The 19258-nt window shown below is 39.2% G+C and overlaps 1 protein-coding gene across 1 annotated transcript in view; it reads right to left on the reverse strand.

Moving 5' to 3' along the window:
• Positions 1 to 1367: 1367 nt before the first annotated feature.
• Positions 1368 to 19258, reverse strand: part of cacng5a (calcium channel, voltage-dependent, gamma subunit 5a) — a 21617-nt gene continuing 3726 nt past the window's right edge. The window contains exons 2-6 of the mRNA XM_058402124.1: positions 11499 to 11737; positions 8044 to 8130; positions 5178 to 5318; positions 4443 to 4588; positions 1368 to 4367 (exon numbers count right to left, since the gene is read on the reverse strand). Coding sequence (XP_058258107.1) covers positions 4116 to 4367; positions 4443 to 4588; positions 5178 to 5318; positions 8044 to 8130; positions 11499 to 11694 — 822 coding nt within the window. The 5' untranslated portion in view covers positions 11695 to 11737 and the 3' untranslated portion in view covers positions 1368 to 4115. The remainder of the gene's footprint in view (positions 4368 to 4442; positions 4589 to 5177; positions 5319 to 8043; positions 8131 to 11498; positions 11738 to 19258) is intronic.

A 19258-nucleotide genomic window follows, 5' to 3' on the forward strand; every position in this document is an offset into this window, starting at 1 on the left:
TTACGGTATCACACCTGAATTCACTGAGCTCCCGGGAGCGACCCATTCCTTCACAAATGTTTGTAGAAATGGTCTGCATGCCTAGGTGCTTGATTTTATACCCCTGTGGCCATGGAAGTGATTGGAACACTTGAATTCAATGATTTGGAGGGGTGTCCCAAAACGTTTGCCAATATAGTGTAGTATTAGCTACATGAAAAATCAACTACACGTAGCAGTTTGAGAGAATCGTAGCTTTATTTCGGCTCTACTGTACAATGAAACACACTGAGGGTACAATCACACCGCACTGTACTGCAGACACACGTTCACTGCACTCCAATGTCCGAAGCTAACACGTCTAAAGCTCACATGTTTTACAGTACACGGCTATCGCGTACAGCGTCACGGTATAACGACGTATGCTATACGTCTGCGTTTTGCTACACACTGGCTCAGTAGCTACAGATCAGAACATTGATAAACAAAGTGTTCTATATAAAACTCTCCGTCTTATTTACACATTTCATTGAATATGTACAAACGAAATGTAACGTTTAAAAAACAAAACAAAACACTAGTTGTAAGAAGTCTAAACACAGCATGCGAATTCTCTAAAGAATTATATTCTCATGAGTGAAGAAATAATACGGTCATTCATCATGTGACACGTGACACATGGATCACACGCAGCTTTCAAGTTTAGAGTTGAGAGAAAACGGCATGGAGATTTCACGTGTACTGTGTCCTTTCAGCTGATAATCGGAGGATTGACCATCTAATGAGTGCAGATTTCAAAACATCAGATTAACTAACAGCTAATCATTTTTAATTTGAGAATCAAAGCCACATACGATCCATTTCAGGCATAAAGCTGAGGGTTAACACATCCTTCGGGGGCTCACAGAGGGTTTTCTTCTAGCACAGAACCATATTAGGAAAAATTCTGAAAGAAATAAATGCATAAAATTACAATTTTCCACTTATGCCAAAGTTAGCAGCTCCAAGATGGCTGACATTTTACTGTTTGTTGGTGTCATTATCTTTGTATCTCCCAAACATGGAGATTTTTAGACAGCATTAACAGCCATGGTTCGGCAAAAAAAAAAACCTAATCAGCAGATGGAATATTTAGTTATTTACACCCAACTTACGTTAAAAAAACATTGTTAATATTAAAAATGTGTTGAAATACATAAATCTGCAAATATAAACAGCTTATAAAAGAAAACAAGAATCTGCAGAGAGAATTTCTAATGAAAATGCAAAAAAAAAAAAAAAAAAAAAGCACAACAATTTTTTTTTTTTTTTTAAATAGCATTAATAATTCCTGCGATGAAAAATCAGGATTGGTTAAATGAATATTTACTAGAAAATATATTTATATATTTATTTATATTTAAGTATTTATTTATATTGGTACATTTAAAGATTTTCTTCTTTCATATCTGTGAAATGCTGGTGAGTAAGTAATTGTCTTACATACATTAGTATATTTTGCACTAAATGAAAAAAATACTAAAAATCCACAAGTAACTGCAACAATCTGTACATTCATCCTGTAAATACCTTAAATAAAGAAATCTGCTCAGTCTCTGTTGTTACATCCATCAGACAGGTAACATGCAAAACAAACATTTTAGCTACATGGACTGTATTATGACATGAATTCAATCTGAAATGTATGGTGGCCGAGAAGTCTAAAACAAATCAGAAAACAAAATAACAAATCAGAGAACAAAATAATAAATCCAAAAACAAAAACAAATCCGAAAACAAAATAATGAATCCGAAAACAAAATAATAATCCGAAAACAAAAACAAATCAGAAAACAAAATAATAAATCCGAAAACAAAATAACAGATCAGAGAATAAAATAATAAATCAGAAAACAAAATAATAAATCAGAAAACAAAAACAAATCAGAGAGCAAAATAATAAATCAGAAAACAAAAACAAATCAGAAAACAAAATAATAAATCAGAAAACAAAAACAAATCAGAAAACAAAATAATAAATCAGAAAACAAAATAATAAATCAGCAAACAAAATAATAAATCAGAGAATAAAATAATAAATCTGAAAACAAAATAAATCAGAAAACAAAAACAAATCAGAAAACAAAATAATAAATCAGAATACAAAATAATAAATCAGAAAACAAAATAATAAATCAGAATACAAAATAATAAATCAGAGAACAAAATAATAAATCAGAAAACAAAATAATAAATCAGAGAACAAAATAATAAATCAGAAAACAAAATAATAAATCAGAAAACAAAATAACAAATCAGTAAAAAATAACAAATCAATCTACTTTCTACTGTCATAGCCTGCTGGACCTGTATATCTTGAGTGACATAGAACATAGAACTCAGGGCATGAAGCCTTTATTATCACCACACATACAATTCTTTTCTTCGCATACCCCAGCTGAGGAAGTTGGGGTCAGAGCGCAGGGGCAGCTATGATACAGCGCCCCTGGAACATAGAGGGTTAAGGGCCGTGCTCAAGTGCCCAACAGTGGAGCTTGAACCCCAATCCTCCGATCAATAACCGAGAGCCTTAATCACTTGAGCCACCACTGCCCTATAGAATGCTGCCCTAAGAATTCTATTCGCAAATTATACCTACCTTTTCCGGTTTGTTTAAATTATCGTTGAGTTTTGAAATTTTGCTTTCTGATTTGTTGTTTTGTTTTCTGATTTATTTGGTTTTTGTTTTGTCATTTTGCTTTTGGATTTGTTATTTTCTTTTCTAATTTTGTTTCCTGGATTTGTTATTTTGTTTCTTGAATGTTATTTTCTATTCAGGATTTGCTATTTTGTTTTGCACTTCTCAGCCACCGTAGAAAACGTTTAGAATAAGATCTCCAAAGCAAGAGGTAACAGAGTCAAGGCCATGCTGAAGATTGGTAACACATCACAATTTCTCTCTCTGATTGGCAGTTAAACACACAAATAATACACCAATCAGATAACTGAATAGCTAAAGGCTGTGTTTCCCAAACCAGGCCCCACATGCAGTCTCCATACATCTTTAATTCCTTATAGACTTCTGCTTTAAACAGCACTGTTCAGTCTGAAGCAGGAAACTGAAGCAGAAGCCTGGACAAGCACTGGGGACAAGCAGATGTTGTGTCTGGGCGGTTCATTTAGTATTCACAGTTAGGCTTAAAAAGAACAAGCTTACTCATTATTGACAAAACAACATTTGGTTTGTAGCTCTGATGAAGCTTAATGCATTATGCACTGCGGTTGTGGAACTACAAGTGAGAACTAATCACAAGAAAATAAAGACAATAGCCAGTGTCCTTCACACTGACCATGTGACTTATAGTCAAGGTTGTGTTACTGTTTTTCTGTATTAATGCACTTAACTAGCTAACTAGTGCAACACACATTATATTGTGTTGTGTTGTATTGTGTTGTTATGTTATGTTATGTTATGTTATGTTATGTTATGTTATGTTATGTTATGTTATGTTATGTTATATGTTATGTTATGTTATGTTATGTTATGTTATGTTATGTTAGCTACCATTTTTTCACCCAATCAGGTTTCCAAGCAACCGAAACATGGGACCTGGGAGCTAGCAACTAACTGTGCTAATAACCTGCGCTAAGTCAAACCATATTTTGTCTAATACAGCTCCTATAACGTTACAGTGTTCAGGTCAGATTCAAGGTGTTTGTTCAAGCAGGTCACAGAGCTTCTTTAATTAATGACTCTTTAAGGCAGCCATACACTTCCTGGTTTGAGAAACACTGTCTTCTAGAGAGATTCTTGCATTTCTCATCATTTGGAATATATTAACACTCACTACATATTTACTTTTCCATGATTGAAATAATGGAGAATGAATACAGATAAGTTTGATATCGATTGAAAAAAAATTCTAAAACACACTGGAATCTCCCAAAAAGCAAAATGTTCGAGAAAAAGGCAGAGGTTCAGTTAACGTATCTGCTACGTACTAGCATGACTAGCAGCTGTACTGTAGGATTGAAACATGAGGCACACTGAAATAGTTAATACTCCAAAAAAAATTTTTTTACATCGAATAGTGATAAAGTGATCTTAACTAGCTGTGTCAAGTCAGACTTTCCTGTGTGCATGTGTGTGAGCTCTCTCAGCAGGGGGAGGAGGAAATATGCTCAGGACACTTGAGCAGAGCGGGGTAGTTGGAGCTCATCTGGAGAGAGGCTTCGCTGGAGATGTCTGAGGGACTGCGTCCTCGCGTCCAGGCGTCCGGGTGAAGGAACTGAGCTGAGTAATCGGAGCAGTTACTGAGACGAGGCCCGTAGAAATTCGAGTGAGGCCGGTACAGCTCTTCCGCTGTGTATCGCTTCATGAACAGGTAGACGGACATCACGCCTGCCACCTGCAGGACAGAGGAGACAGAGGTTCAGTGAAGTCATGGTGAGGAATGAAATGAAACCAAGAGCTGAAGTGTTACCTCAGTGAGCAGGAAGGAGATGGCAGCAAAGGCGAAGGACCAGCCATATTTGTAGCTGAAGTAGGCTTCGTTTGTCTTAGTCCTGTTCAGCATCTCATCATTGATGTTAGAAATATATAACACCAGACCAACTACCAGTGATAGACCTAGAACATAGGAACATTGTTAGTGGTACTGCTTGCCCTTTTCCACTAATCACAGCACAGTTAATCCCTGGACAACCTGTGGTAGAGTTTCACTGAATGTTATCACGCTGTACCTAGTGCTAGACATGTGAAGTGCAAGACTACTTCATACTGAAGCAAGTGAAATGAAACTAACAATATCAGAGTGAAGGCCTGAGGGCATAAAGACGTTAAGACAGAGTGAGCTTGTATTAGTGGCACTGCACTCACCGAAAGGCAAAGACGTGTGCACAGGACATGATCAAAAACTTTCACTTAAACACATCTAGCATCTTATGTAACATACTGAATAAAATATGAATCTCAGTTGTTATTATACTGTACATTATGCATGAGGGGGCTAGACAGGAGAGTATTCAGCATTTTGCCACATATACAACATGCAGTGGGGGATAACAACAGGAATAGGAAGCCACTGGTTACATTGTGAGAAATATAAACTCAAACCAATGTGCAAATAAAAACTACTTAGATTGCTGATGCTTAAATTTCAAGAATGTAAACAGGGTACACGTGTGTGAATGCAGGCTTTGTTTGTCTGTTCTGCTACCTGACAGAATGAAGAAGATTCCGGAGACGAACGCGAGGATGGTGCGGTGGGGCCGGATGTGGCCGATGTTGCTCAGGACGAAGCCGATGAACATGAAAAAAAGACTGACTAGTGGGAATGGTGTGGCAGAGCGGATCATTTCTGTACACACACACACACACACACACACACACACACAGTGCAGAGCAGAGAAAAATAACATTAATATTAATGCATGGTGCACTGAATGGCCTGAAATGATTCAGGCTTTAAGAGTTGAATAATAATAGAGACTGAGAGGGAATAATAAGTTATTTTAGTTTCTAATGTAAACATATTACAATCATTTTTCTAAGTAAACTTCAGAAAAAAAAACATTTGTAAATCATTGCAGATTATTTCACTGCATTCAATTTTGTTTGCCTGCATGAGTTTTCTTACTGATTATCGACAAAGATCTCATGATCTTTAGGTACTGTTTTATGTGTAACTGTTTTGTCCTGCTGCTTTCAGGTAATCCTGCAAATCCTTGTTTGTACTATACACTGATCAGGCATAACTTTATGACCACCTGCCTAATACTGTGTTGGTCCCCCTTTTGCTGCCAAAACAACCCAGACCCATTGAGGCATGGTCTCCACTAGATCCCTGAAGGTGTGCTGTGGTATCTAGCACCAAGATGTTAGCAGCAGATCCTTTAAGTCCTGTAGGTTGTGAGGTGGGGCCTCCATGGACCGGACTTGTTTGTCCAGCACATCCTGCAGATTCTCGATTGGATTGAGATCTGGGGAATTTGGAGAAGTCAACACCTCAAACTGGTTGTTGTGCTCATCAAACCATTCCTGGACCATTTTTGCTTTGTGGCACGTCGCATTATCCTGCTGAAAGAGGCCACAGGCATCAGGGAATACCGTTTCCATGAAAGGGTGTACATGGTCTGTAACAATGCTTAGGTAGGTGGTACCAAAGTAACATCCACATGGATGGCAGGACCCAAGGCTTCCCGGTAGAACATTGCCTAAAGCATGACACTGCCTCACTCGGCTTGCTTTCTTCCCATAGTGCATCCTGGTGCCATGTGTTCCCCAGGTAAGCGACGCACACGCACCCGGCCATCCATGTGATGTAAAAGAAAAAATGATTCATCAGACCAGGCCACCTTCTTCCATTGGTCCAGTTCTGATGCTCATGTACCCATCGTTGGTGTGTTTGGCAGTTCACAGGGGTCAGCATGGGCAGCCTGACTGGTCTGCGGCTATGCAGCCCCATACTCAACAAACTGTGATGCACTGTGTATTCTGACACCTTTCTATCAGAACCAGCAATAACTTCTTCAGCAATCTGAGCAACAGTAACTCGTCTGTTGGATCGGATCACACGGGTTCAGCCTTCGCTCCCCACATGCATCAATGAGTCCCCTGTCTTCGGTTCACCACTGTTCCTTCCTTGGACCACTTTTGATAGATACTGACCACTGCAGACCGAGAACACCCCACAAGAGCTGCAGTTTTGGAGATGCTCTGATCCAGTGGTCTAGCCATCACAATTTGGCCTTTGTCAAACTCGCTTAAATCCTTAAGTCCATTTTTCCTGCTTCTAACATCAACTTTGAGGACAAAATGTTCACTTGCTGCCTAATATATCCCACCCACTAACAGGTGCCATAATGAGTAGATCATCAGTGTTACTCACTTCACCTGCTCATAATGTTATGCCTGATCAGTGTATATCCATATTTCACCTCACTGTCTATACAGTATACAGAGCATGATATACCATGTATCTATAAAGATCGGTATATGATTTTCTGGTAGTTGCTAGTGATATAGAATGTGGTGGATGTTCAAAAAAAAGCATCTCATTCACAAATATGGTTCTCAGACACCTTATCGATCATTTCTATAAACGTGGAGCATTTATATTGACTAATTTTGTGAACCGATCTTAAACAATTTGCTAATAATCATAATGGAGTTGAAATTCAAGGAGTGCCAGGAATACAGTGAGCCCTTAAGCTTTAGACCTTTAAATCCTGAACTGCTAAGCTTAGATTCTGCCTCATGTGGAAGTCCCTTTGGATAAAAGCACAAGGCATGTAATTAAAATGCAAAAAGGTATATTTAGGCTAGTAAGCCTGTTTAAGTGGATCACACACAGCTACATGGATAAAATCGTTGTTTAATTAACCATTGTTCCCAGTGGGAAATGGTTCTGCATGGATAAAGTAGCTCAAAATGCATGGATGTGCCTGTGCGGAAGTGAGAGGTGATGCAGTGTTTAAGGCAGGCTTACTGTGTTAACTTTTATCATTCTGCAGCATCCGTGCACAGGTATATAAAGGATTTCATTGCAAGTCATATCAGACGGCTACACATATGTGCAGCATGTACTCTGCCTCCACACTTACAGCACTGCTTGCTGCTTAATTTTATAATAATTATAGTTTATTTTCACGCTGGGTTTAAGGATAATTGGCTCTACAGTGTGGCAGGACAGTTACATGGTTAACAAAGATATTTTCTAGCTAACTACAACTAAGAAACCTGCATAAAAATATATACATGTACTCTTATGTAACAGCGCAGTTGAATGCTCGATTTCTGAAACAGCATGGCTCTGACAACAGTGCAAACTGCAAGGCAAATTAACTTAAAATGATTCATTTGATATTAATGCGCTCATTCCAACATGTTATCATTTATAGAGATGTTGAAGCTTCTCAAACCTTTGGTAGCCATGTTTCCTTTATCCAGATCCAACCTAGCGCAAAATATTATTGTGTTATTGGTGTATAGCAGTGTGATGTGTGGGAGTTCAGCCTGACTAACCATGAACACTAAACAATTTTTACAGACCCTGGCAGTATAAGGTCAGTAGTGCCACTTACTCAGGACACTGACTGTGGACTCTGATGTCATCTGGACGTTCATAGGCATGACATACTCGATGGTGAAGCAGCGTCCCTTCTCTTTTCCTGAAACAGAACATGTCGGTGATCACATCACATCACATCACCCATATCCAAACTGGATTGTACTGTGACTTCGGTAAGATGGACATTTCGTTCTCATGTATACTTTATGACAAACTCTGAAAATAGGAAGTACTGTATTAGTAGCCGGAAGCGATGCTTCGAAATTATAGCTCACAGCTGTAATAACTGCTCAAAGGAGAAGGAGAAGAAATAGATGGGGGAAGGGGAAAAAAAAAAAAACATTTTAGGAGCAGTGGTAGAGAAATGACATAGGGAAAGATTTATAAATGGGTTCGGTGTTCTGAAAATGGATTCATAATGATCTTTATCAGCGTGGCAGGTGAGCAGATAAAATAAAAAGAATGAAATGATGTGCTGATTGTTTCACACAGCTTCAGACACTGGGTTAGTAAGGTCCTTTATGGTTGAGGTTAGTGTTAAGTGTGTGTGTGTGATACCAAGTGCAGTTATTACTGCAGGTCTCAATTATTTCTTACTACACCCTAACTAGACCACTGTGCACACAGGGTTATCAATCCAAAAAAAACACTAGACAAACTGCATGACATTCGTCAACAATTTCTGATTAAAAACAACACTTCATGCTGTTTAAAAAAAGAAAGAAAGCAAAGAAAAGTGGTGTGATTAAAGTGCCACAGTTTGAGTTAGAATATTTATCTACTTTCAAACCGGGTCTTTTTCACCTTGTTTATGAGGAAATGTTGTATAAACAGTCCACACTTTATTACATTTAATTTCATTAAAGAGATATTTTTAGTTCACTTTTGTCGCTTTTGAATGCGGGAGATTCGATTTGTATTATTTCTATTTCTATTTTAGTACACAAGTAGGAATAAAGCTTTGGTACTTTACTTTGGTACAGATCCAGATTTTTTTGTCACCTTGTGTTTTTGTCACATTTGTTCTGGTACTATTTGCCCCAGAGGGTTGCTCAGGGTTTCTCAGCACTCATGTGGTATCCAACAGCATCACTAAATCAGTTCAGTTATATAACTCATTAAAAAGAAACTACAACTGTGCCTGAACTTCCAATTAGAAAGTCTAACACTCAAATACAGTATTTTTCCATTAAGAGCCCTGTGTGGGATTAGAAATAATGTCCTGTGTGCAGCTCAGTGAAGGTTACGGGGAATTGATGGTAAAACTCTTACATGGGGAGAAGATTATTTATGTAAGGCGACTAACTTTTCCAGATAAGACAGTGGGTTGTCGGTCAAACTGGGAAGGTCAGTCATGCATAAGAAAAAAAAAAAGATATAGACTTTTTTAAAATCATGCCCAGAATCTTTGCTCATGACGGTACAGTAAAGATACAGAGAAATATGACAGTATAGAACCAGGCAACATTCAATGCATCCTGATGTAGTCTTCCATCAGAATGCATTGAATTTTGCCTGCTTCTATACTAGGAACATGAAGCAATATGAAGAAGCAATGTCAGAGCATTCTTAAAGCATCAGTCAGTAATCTCTCTACTGGCCTCATTCCAATACAGGGTTAAATTCTTTATAAGGCAAATAAAATATATATATATATATTTTTATTATGTTCATAATCAATATCCATATCAATATACTCTCAATATCAATATACTCTCATCCATATTGTTGAAATGTCAGTTTAGCAGCATTTTATGGCGCTAGTGTATCTATTTATTTAAATAAAATTATGTTCGTATTTAATGTACAATTAAGGTAAACTATCATGATTGCTGAATATTTATGGTCACTTTAATCATAAAGGCATTCGAACAGAAAGACAGGTACTAGTCATCAACAAAGCTCAGATATTTAAGGAGTGGTTTGTGTTTTTATGAAAGAATTCCCTTGTCTGTGAGGTAAATGTCACTTCTCCACACGCCCCTCTGCCTTGGGGTTTCCTTTTAGAGAAAAATAGCTGGACTAGAGCATATTTTCTGTCAAAATGTAATCAGTAGCCATAAATGCAGCAGCTGGCCAGATCCTCTGCACAGCCATATTATAAATCAGTGTTTTACTAAGATGTCTTTAAAATTATATCAGCATTTAAAGCCTTGAAACACTTTTATATTTTACAAACTACACCTTTAAAGTCAAAACCCTGAGGCACTGAATGAACTGAAGAGGAACACACTGCACTATAACAGAGTTATAGGAATCTCTTTCACAGAGAACCGAGAAGAAGGCCACAGTGCAGTGTGTAAAGAAATTACACAGATTGAATGGAGATCACTGCAGACTGAGGAGACAGGTGAGAGACGGGACTATTGTTCTCCTATGTGTCTTCTCTGGCAAGTGATTATATTCTGGAACGTGCCATCAGAGTCTGGTGTTAAACTTTAAAAGCAGAAAGTACAAGATGTGTTAATGGAGCACCGTTAGCGCACACTGTTTCTATACGAAGCTGTAAAAGCTCCTAGGACAGGAGACATGGGGCTGGCACTAGTCACGTGCTGATACCAGTAATCCACAGCATTCAGCACTATATGGGAATTTTAATGATGTATAAATATTAGAATATTTATTTGTTTAAACAATTTATGATTGTTTGTTCAAATCACTTTGGTCCAACAATGTTGACCTCAGGTTAGCACATTCTCAGTGTTCCTAAATTCAAGCACGGCTGGTTGGACTTTATTCATGTAACATAAGTACATGTGACTAAGCCTCTTGGTGGTCCAGAAGCAAGGATTCTGCGCTCTCATAAAGGTGGGAGGGTTGGGTCAGGAAGGGCATCTGGGGTAAAATTCTGTGTCCCACTGTGTCGACTCCGAACAGGGAGCAGCCGAAAGAACGATGACGACTTAAATACTCAGCTACGAATTGAATACAACTGAATGGATTACTTCATCAGGACACAGCTTGGTTATAGACCAGTAATGAAATGCAGTGCAAAAGTGTTTGATTGTCAATTTCGAGGATGCTTTTTCTTGCGGTCCAAGCAACCATGCCATGTCTAGTGATATACCTCTACTGACACTAACACCAAGATCAAGACCCAAGATCAAGTAAGAAAAGGCACATTTGGCCAAAATCATAGCTATTAAACATTGAAGAGTTAGAATAGAATAGAATTAGATTTTTTTTGCCTCCAAATATCTACATTTGTTTATAAGGTGTGATAAGAGTGTGATTATTTCTGACAGTCCTAATGCTTCATGTTGGACATTTCACATTATGGTGAGAAAACCTGATCGTCATTGAAGAGCTGGCTGCCTATTAGGCTGAATTTTAGATTAAATAAGATAGAAGACATGAAAATGCAGAGAAGGCCATCCATTTATATTCTTCACTGTATGAGTTCCATGAAAAACATACATAGAAGAAAGCAGTGTGAATGATCAGATGTTAAGCACAACAGCCTTTCACCTGCCAGGAAGCAGACTCTCCAGAGGCCTGAGTGGAGAGACATGCGTATTTCTGTGCTCTGGTTGAGAGGCATGATGATTCCCTCCTCCAGGTAGAGCCAGTAGTCTGTGCTGACGGCGATTCCCAACAGGCCCAGACTGCACACGGCAAACACACTGCTCAGCAGCGTCAGAGCCTTCCTCCCACACACACTCATCACCTCCACTCCAACAGGGGGTAGCACACGCAGAATAAGGGACCTGTAGCAGGACATATGGAGGGGAAAATGTGAGTCACAACTAGATGCTCTGTGAAGTCATCTATCGAATAAGTAGTTCAGAATATAATAAAATAAACATCTCTCTTCTTGATTTCATGAGACTTTCAAAAAATCTACATCTTTAATCTGAACAATATCTTGTTTTCCATTTTTATTTAAACAATGCTATAGGATAAAGCTGTCTGAGTACATATGTGTATATCTAGCTACATTTCCTGTTACATTCTAAATCGGATAATGCAACTGATCAGACGATTTATTTTCAAAGGCTGAGGTTTATACGTGTATAATTTTGATCAAAATAAAAAGAATAAAACACCCATTTTCACCCTGAGCTGTAACTGTGGCAACTAATAGCTGCTTGATGGAGAGCACTAAAATGTAGGTATAATGTTGTTAATGGATACAGGATAACAAACTGAAAGAGTGAAAAGTGCACACTGTACACACACATTAAGATTTCATGACCTTTATTTAGCCCTACATGATCCAGAGATTCACCTGTGTAGCATGTGTATGCGTCCCTGGGCCCGTAGCCAGCATTCATTCAGCATTAACTCCTGTTGCTGTTAATCACCAATGTTTACTTCTGATTATTTCCAATAGGAATGCAGAGATATGGGGGTTCATAAACGTTTGTATTGTACTGATGTGCACTAAAAAATAGTGGCTTTAATGGCTTTCCTCTCCAGTTCAGTAGATGGAGGGTATCCTGTGCTGTCTATGTTTGTGAATGTAAACATTGTTTATGGGAAGCGAACCGTGAGTTCATGCTGCTGATGGTGGACTCTTCAATTTCAGTGGCTTGCCTTGCCTGAGGCAGCTGTGCCTCACTACTCCACTGACAGAGAAAGGTTCAGCTTTCCAGCCCATTCATATAGACTGATATACATTCAAGAGGGCATGGAGTTCACACCAAGGCTAGAAAACACTTTGGTCACATCACTTTCCATAAATGCAATAATTAATCTGTTTGGATCAAACCCTGGGGGCTTTTTTTTTTACCCCCTGCCAGGCCCGGTTCACCTAGAAACAGTAAACACTTACTCGGGGGCGATAACAACCGGAGTTTGTCTCGATCCGTGTTCAAGGGTTGAATCATGTAGTGATAACAGGAATCAGCCCTGACGTGACCCATTTCCGTGAAGTGAATCAAGGATGTTCTGTATTATCAATTCGAGTTGACATGTGAGCTCATTAACAGGCGTGGAAAATTAGCAAGAGCTGCAGAATTACAGTGGATTTTGGATAAACAAACAACAAATGTTGGATATAATAATAATTCTCTGATTTTTAAGAATCGTTTAATTATTATTAGTTTTTTGATTATTCAGCTCGGTACACTTGGGTGATTTCCATGACTTCTGTGCACTCTTGCAAAATAAGCATAGAAAACATTTTCAGGGCGGCACAGTGGCTTAGTGGCTAGCTCCAGCATCCTGGGTTTGAGTCTCCCTCCCACTCACTGTGTGTGTGGACTTTGCATGTTCTCCCCGTGCTTGGTGGGTTTCCTCTGGGTGCTCCGGTTTCCTCCCACAGTACAAAGACATGCTTCTAGGCTGATTGGAGTCTCTAAATTGCCTGTAGTGTGTGATTGCGTGAGTAAATGAGAGTGTGTGTGTGTGTGGGTTGGCACTCCGTCCAGGGTGTGTCCTGCCTTGATGCCCGATGACTCCTGAGATAGGCACAGGCTCCCCGTGACCCGAGGATAGATCGGGTACAGACAATGAAATGAAAAAAAAAACCCATTTTCAGTATGCTTTCAGCCATTAACACCTCCAAAACTCAATCAGAACAAACCGAAAAGTATCAATTTCCTGCTGATTTCTGCAAATGGAGAAATAATTGAGCTGTTTTGCACGTACTTGGCTGTGCTTGATGATATATCTGAGATATTGGATAATGATACTGGAAAACAGCCGGTTTCCATACTCCCTGTTCTAACTGCACTATTTAAAGACTCTCATTGCTCACTGATGGTGTTAGTTGCTATATGAAAAAAAAAACTCACTTGGCAGAAGAACTGGACATTCAGCAGCTCTCAAACGTTCAGCACATCATTATAGAAGTCACATTTCCAAGAAAACTGTTAGCTTGACTTCTCCACTGTGACAGCTGACAGAAAGTCACCCATAGGGAAAACGTACAGCTTTCACCGATATGGGACCCTGCTGCAATGGAAACCCATACTCGGGAGTGCAGAATCACACTTCAGTGTCTGTCAATCCAACAGATCCGTCTGTATTTGGCAGATGTCTAGAGAGTGCTTGCTGCTTCAGTGCTTGATGGTGTGGTGGAGGAGCAATAATCATCTTTGGCTGTTTTTTCATAATTCATGCTAAGTTTCCAAATGCCTGTGAGGACTAAACCCAGTGATACAGCATGCCAAGATAATATTTTGTGGTCCAATATGCCAGTGTTTGTGTGCTCCTTAAAGAAATGGTATGGCCTACAGATCTTGATCGGCCTGACCTCAACCTCAACAGACACCTTTGGGATTTGCCCCAAAAGGTCTAACATCAGTTCATGACCTTGGCAATGCTCCGGTGGCTAGCTGGAATAGAATCACCAGAGTGACGCATCCATATTTAGTAGAAGACCTTCCCAGAAGGGTAGACAGCTGTTACAACAAAAGAACATTGAATTCTGATAATAGGACATATGGACAAAATATGAACAAAATATACTGCATACTGTGGTGGTGATATGACATAAAAAATATATTAAAACTAGAATCCTCCTAAAGATATGATCTATCCACACAACCATAGGCTAAGAGGTTGATGGAACTTAATAAACAATATACTGTGCAGCATAAATAGGATCCTTTTTTATTACACATTAATTTATTAATGACGTATTGGACATGTCTGTACACCATGTGCTTAATTTACTACATACAAGGGAACTTTTCCCTGCCTTCATTTATTCCTTATATTAGAAATCTGACTGGGCTTTATGTGCACCAACATTATTTTAAAAGCTTAGCATGCCTATTAGTTAAGTCACAACGATTTGAATGACCATGCACGGTCCTGCAGCAGGTTGTGAGCTTCTTAAGTTGTACTGTTTCTTAACACACAATGCTAATCGAACTGAAGCAGCTTTATTTCATAATAGGGCACCTTTATAGCGAAACCATGGTGACCGTTCAAGGCTGCATAAATCTGTTACCAGGTGGGCGTTAGGCTACTGATAAGGAAGAAAGGAAATTGGCAAGTGTTACCAAGTGCTTTTATAACTCACTGCCCATTAGTTACCCTGCTAATGCATGGGATGTGGTTTTCCGCCCAGAAAAAGGATACAAATCAAATCAAAATGACTTTAGAGTCAACTCTTTAGAGTCATCTGTGTGTGCATGTGTGTGTGTGTGTGTGTGTGTGTGCAAGATCTGGGTAGGTCCCTGTAACTAACTGACTTCCTGCTTTGTGTCTCTCTGTGTGTTTAAGTGTGATTTGGATGCATGCCATTGCAGATGCAACCACTCATAGTCAAAGCAGTTCAGTGTAATAAATCGCTTTCAACAAAAAAATGAAAACGAGATAAAGAAAGAGAGAAAAGTGCTCCAGACATGGACAGTAACAGATCTATCAAGACATGTTCTGCTTATGGCCAGACATGTTTTAGGAAATCACACATTTGGCTTACATTAACCGTGACATGTAAAAGGGCTGGCAATGCCCCTTCGATGGGTCACTGAGTAGTTTGATTTTGATGAGTCAAATCTATGCCATGGCCTTCACAGACACCAGATCTCAATGCAGCTGAACACCTATGAGAAACAGCACACACTACCACCATCATCACAACACCAGCTGATGAAATATCTTCTGGATGAATGCTGCTCATTGCTTCAGCACAGTTCCAGGGACAATAAAGCCATTCTGGTGGGTTTTTTATGGCTCAAAACCTTACTAAAACATGGTTTTTATCTTTAATTTGTCACCTGTCAATTTCTAAAAATCATTTCATTTGAATTCTCCCGCACTGGGTGCCAAAAAGCCAGTAGAAGTTCACTGTGTCCATGAATGAACTACGTAAAAACCACATCACTGTATATCCAGTGCATCTTCCCTACTGGAGCCTGCTTTAAGCAAAGATTACAGCTAAAGCCAGTTACTGTCTCAGTATTTATATTGTGAACAATATTTACAATAAGGCCTGTAACAAGGTGTACAAGCAGGCCTTCATTTGTGGGTTTTAGGTGAGGTGTATTTTAAGCCAAACCAATAACACATGTGCTGAGCCAAAAGCTGTTAAGATTTTGGGATGGGTTAAAGTGGGACCAGTATAAAGTTTAGGGGCCAAACAATGAAGTCTGAGATGAAAGAGCTGTGTGTGAAATGCAAATGTCTCTTTGGTGTGAAAAATTGCCCTGAGAGGAATATCTACCATGGTAACAAATATTCATAGCATGGTAGTTTACATCTGTCACGTATACCCGATACAGAACATAATCTGGATGTGTGCAACTTGCCAGTATATTTCTGAATATGTCCACAATTCAGTGGAATATTCAGGAGTTTACTTGTCTGAATACAGCTTTTTTAATGCAGTGTGAGGCGCTGAGGGTTAAAGGTCACAAACTCACTACCTCTTGGCTTATTAGAATCTCCTGCTTGTTTGTGTCTTGGTATTGTATCTGTACACCTAGTTTCAAGTCAGGATCTAAGAGTTAAGTTGCTTCATTGTGGAATTCATCCTACTGCCATTGCCAAGTGACCTATCATGCAATGAACCATCTAAAGTTGCTTCTGTTTATAGTAATCTATTTATCTTCAGCAAAAAATGTTAAGCTAATTTTGGTATAAAAAGCACTGATACTGACAGGCACATTTCCAAACATACACGCTTTAATCTGCACAGCTAAAATCCCTTGCAGAACCCAGCAAGGTTCTGAATAGCCCAGAGGCATTAGTACTGGCCAGTTCAATGCCCCCTTAAGAGACTGAATTTATATTCAGCTTAGTGTGAACTCTTTGTGTTTATGGTCTCATACTGTGGATCACAGTGTCAGTTTGATCTCCCATTCTCTTAGTTCCGGCTCTTTCTCTTTGCAGCATTAATGCTGCAAAGCCCTTTTTGTTGGAGCTTTAGAGTTCCATGCTATTCTCTGCTGAATATCAATGACAGCGGTTTATTACAGGCAAATGAGATGACACTAAGTGCTTCCAGATGGTTCGCATTTATGGGTCCTTTGAATCAAATATGGAGAAAGTGAAATGTCTGTTTTACATGTCTACATATTGTTTGTTGATATTTATTTAAAATGATCTGTTTGCAAGATCCTTGCACAAAAGACTGAAAGAAATCTTTCTGTTTTCTTGTTTCCGGGTCTCAGTGGAATACAGAGCGACGTCTGATTCATCCATGATGGCAATTCACACAAATGTGCTGGGATTGAAGGCTGTTTTGGAGTGGCCGTGTTATGATGAGAAAGGTAACAGCTTTTCTGCTTTTCTTGTCTCCTCTATCAGCTTTCCACCACCACCACTTTGGGGATGTTTATCAGTTCCTTGGAATGACTTGAGAAGTTTTTTGATGCATGCAGTACACTGCAATCAAGGTAGAGCAAATGCTTCTGGATTATAGTACAGGTGTAGAAAAAATATAGGTGTAGAAAAAAGTTCTGTGCATAACACTGATTTCATTGTCTGTACCGCTTATCTGATCTATCCTCGGGTCACGGGGAGCCTGTGCCTATCTCAGGCGTCATCGGGCATCAAGGCAGGATACACCCTGGACGGAATGCCAACCCATCGCAGGGAACACACACACACTCATTCACACACTACGGGCAATTTAGAGACTCCGATCAGCCTAGAAGCATGTCTTTGGACTGTGGGAAGACACCCCCACCAAGCACGGGGAGAACATGCAAACTCCACACACACAGTGAGCAGGAGTGAGACTCGAACCCAGGACGCGTGAGGTGAACATGCTAACCACTAAGCCACCGTGCTGCCCATAACACTGATATTTCTATTAACTGCACAGGGAGGAAGAAATAAGAATATGAACTAAACTAATCCAGAGGTTCCCAGGAGGTTGGTTCTGTACTCTGACCCATACATGTCAAAGAATTCTCATCAGTCTTATATGAAGGGCATGAGCCATAGTACTCCTTCACTGGAACTGACAAGGAAAATTAAGTTTCTTAGTAACAGATGTATAAGTAGTAAAAAGGAGTCCACAGCAAACTGGTGAAACCTTACTGGTGAAAGAAAAATTCGAATGTAGCGATAGAATGGCCAATAAAATTATATAACACAATTGCTTTGGATCAAACTTATTTTGCTTAGCCTCTTAAATTTCTGATGACAACGTTTTGTAGATTTTGTAATTCTGTGTGTTTCTAATTAAGAAAGAGCAGCAGTGTGGGTTTTCCGCTCTGGCTCTGTGCCTGTGAACTGGGTCAGGCCTCTTTCAGGTCAATAACACACAGACACACACACATCAGCAGCGCTGCCCATTTCTCTCTCCATGTCGATGATGGAAAGAACAGTTTAGAGGAGAGCTCCAAATATGGAGGAGATGGGAAAATGTTGGGGAAAAAGCCCCAGGGATGCTAAAACTGTGGAAATCTCTGCTGCAAGTACAGTATTAAGCTGGATAAATGGTCCGTTGTTTACTTTCTAAATATGTGCAAGGTTATTTTTAGTTAACAACATGCAGTACAGAGCAAAACAGATTAAACCTGTGATAATACGCTTGTGTTGGCCATTTCTTACAGAAAAAACAGATGAGCTATTGACCTATTTTCCTGGGACAACCTGAACGCCAACAGCAACATTATTATGTTTAATTCTAAAGTATGACTAATGATTTTAATCTGCATTGTATGTAATTGCATCTGAGGATATAGAAATGTTTAAATGCTGTTTATAATAATGCTAATATCAGACCTCAGCAGGTACTGGGCATTGATCCAATACTGACTTCACTTCAATAATTACTAAACAATAGCATAATAATTACAATAATTCAATAATTACTAACTGAAAATGAAAAAGAAATTTGTTCATATCACCAATATCACCCATAGAGCTGCTGAACCCAAAGCGCTATTAAACCCAGAGAGCTACCAGACCCACAGAGGTATTGAACCAGCAGGAAGTACATGTTGATTCTCACCTGTGATCATGGTGAGTTTACTTATGTGTGCTTTGTTTGTCCTTTCAGGGGGGAAACAAGAACACTATGAATCAGAGAAAGTGAGAGAGGGACAGAGCTGACAGAGGTTGTGTATAACACACACACACACACACACACACACACCGAGCATGAGCTTGGAAAATGATGAACTTGAACGAGGTGAAATATCGGGACATGTCTGTTTATTTTGGTTTTTTTTCCCTGTAGTGTTGAAAGGATGTTGAAAAATGCTAGTGGGAAAAATAAAGGGAGCTTGAAGCTCTGTCAAACTCCATCTGTCTCCTGAGTCCTCTTTCCCACCTACCTTCACACACACAGGGTAGCACAGTTATTGGACTCATGCAGC

Source organism: Hemibagrus wyckioides, linkage group LG11, assembly GCF_019097595.1.
Source record: "Hemibagrus wyckioides isolate EC202008001 linkage group LG11, SWU_Hwy_1.0, whole genome shotgun sequence".
NCBI lineage: Eukaryota > Metazoa > Chordata > Actinopteri > Siluriformes > Bagridae > Hemibagrus > Hemibagrus wyckioides.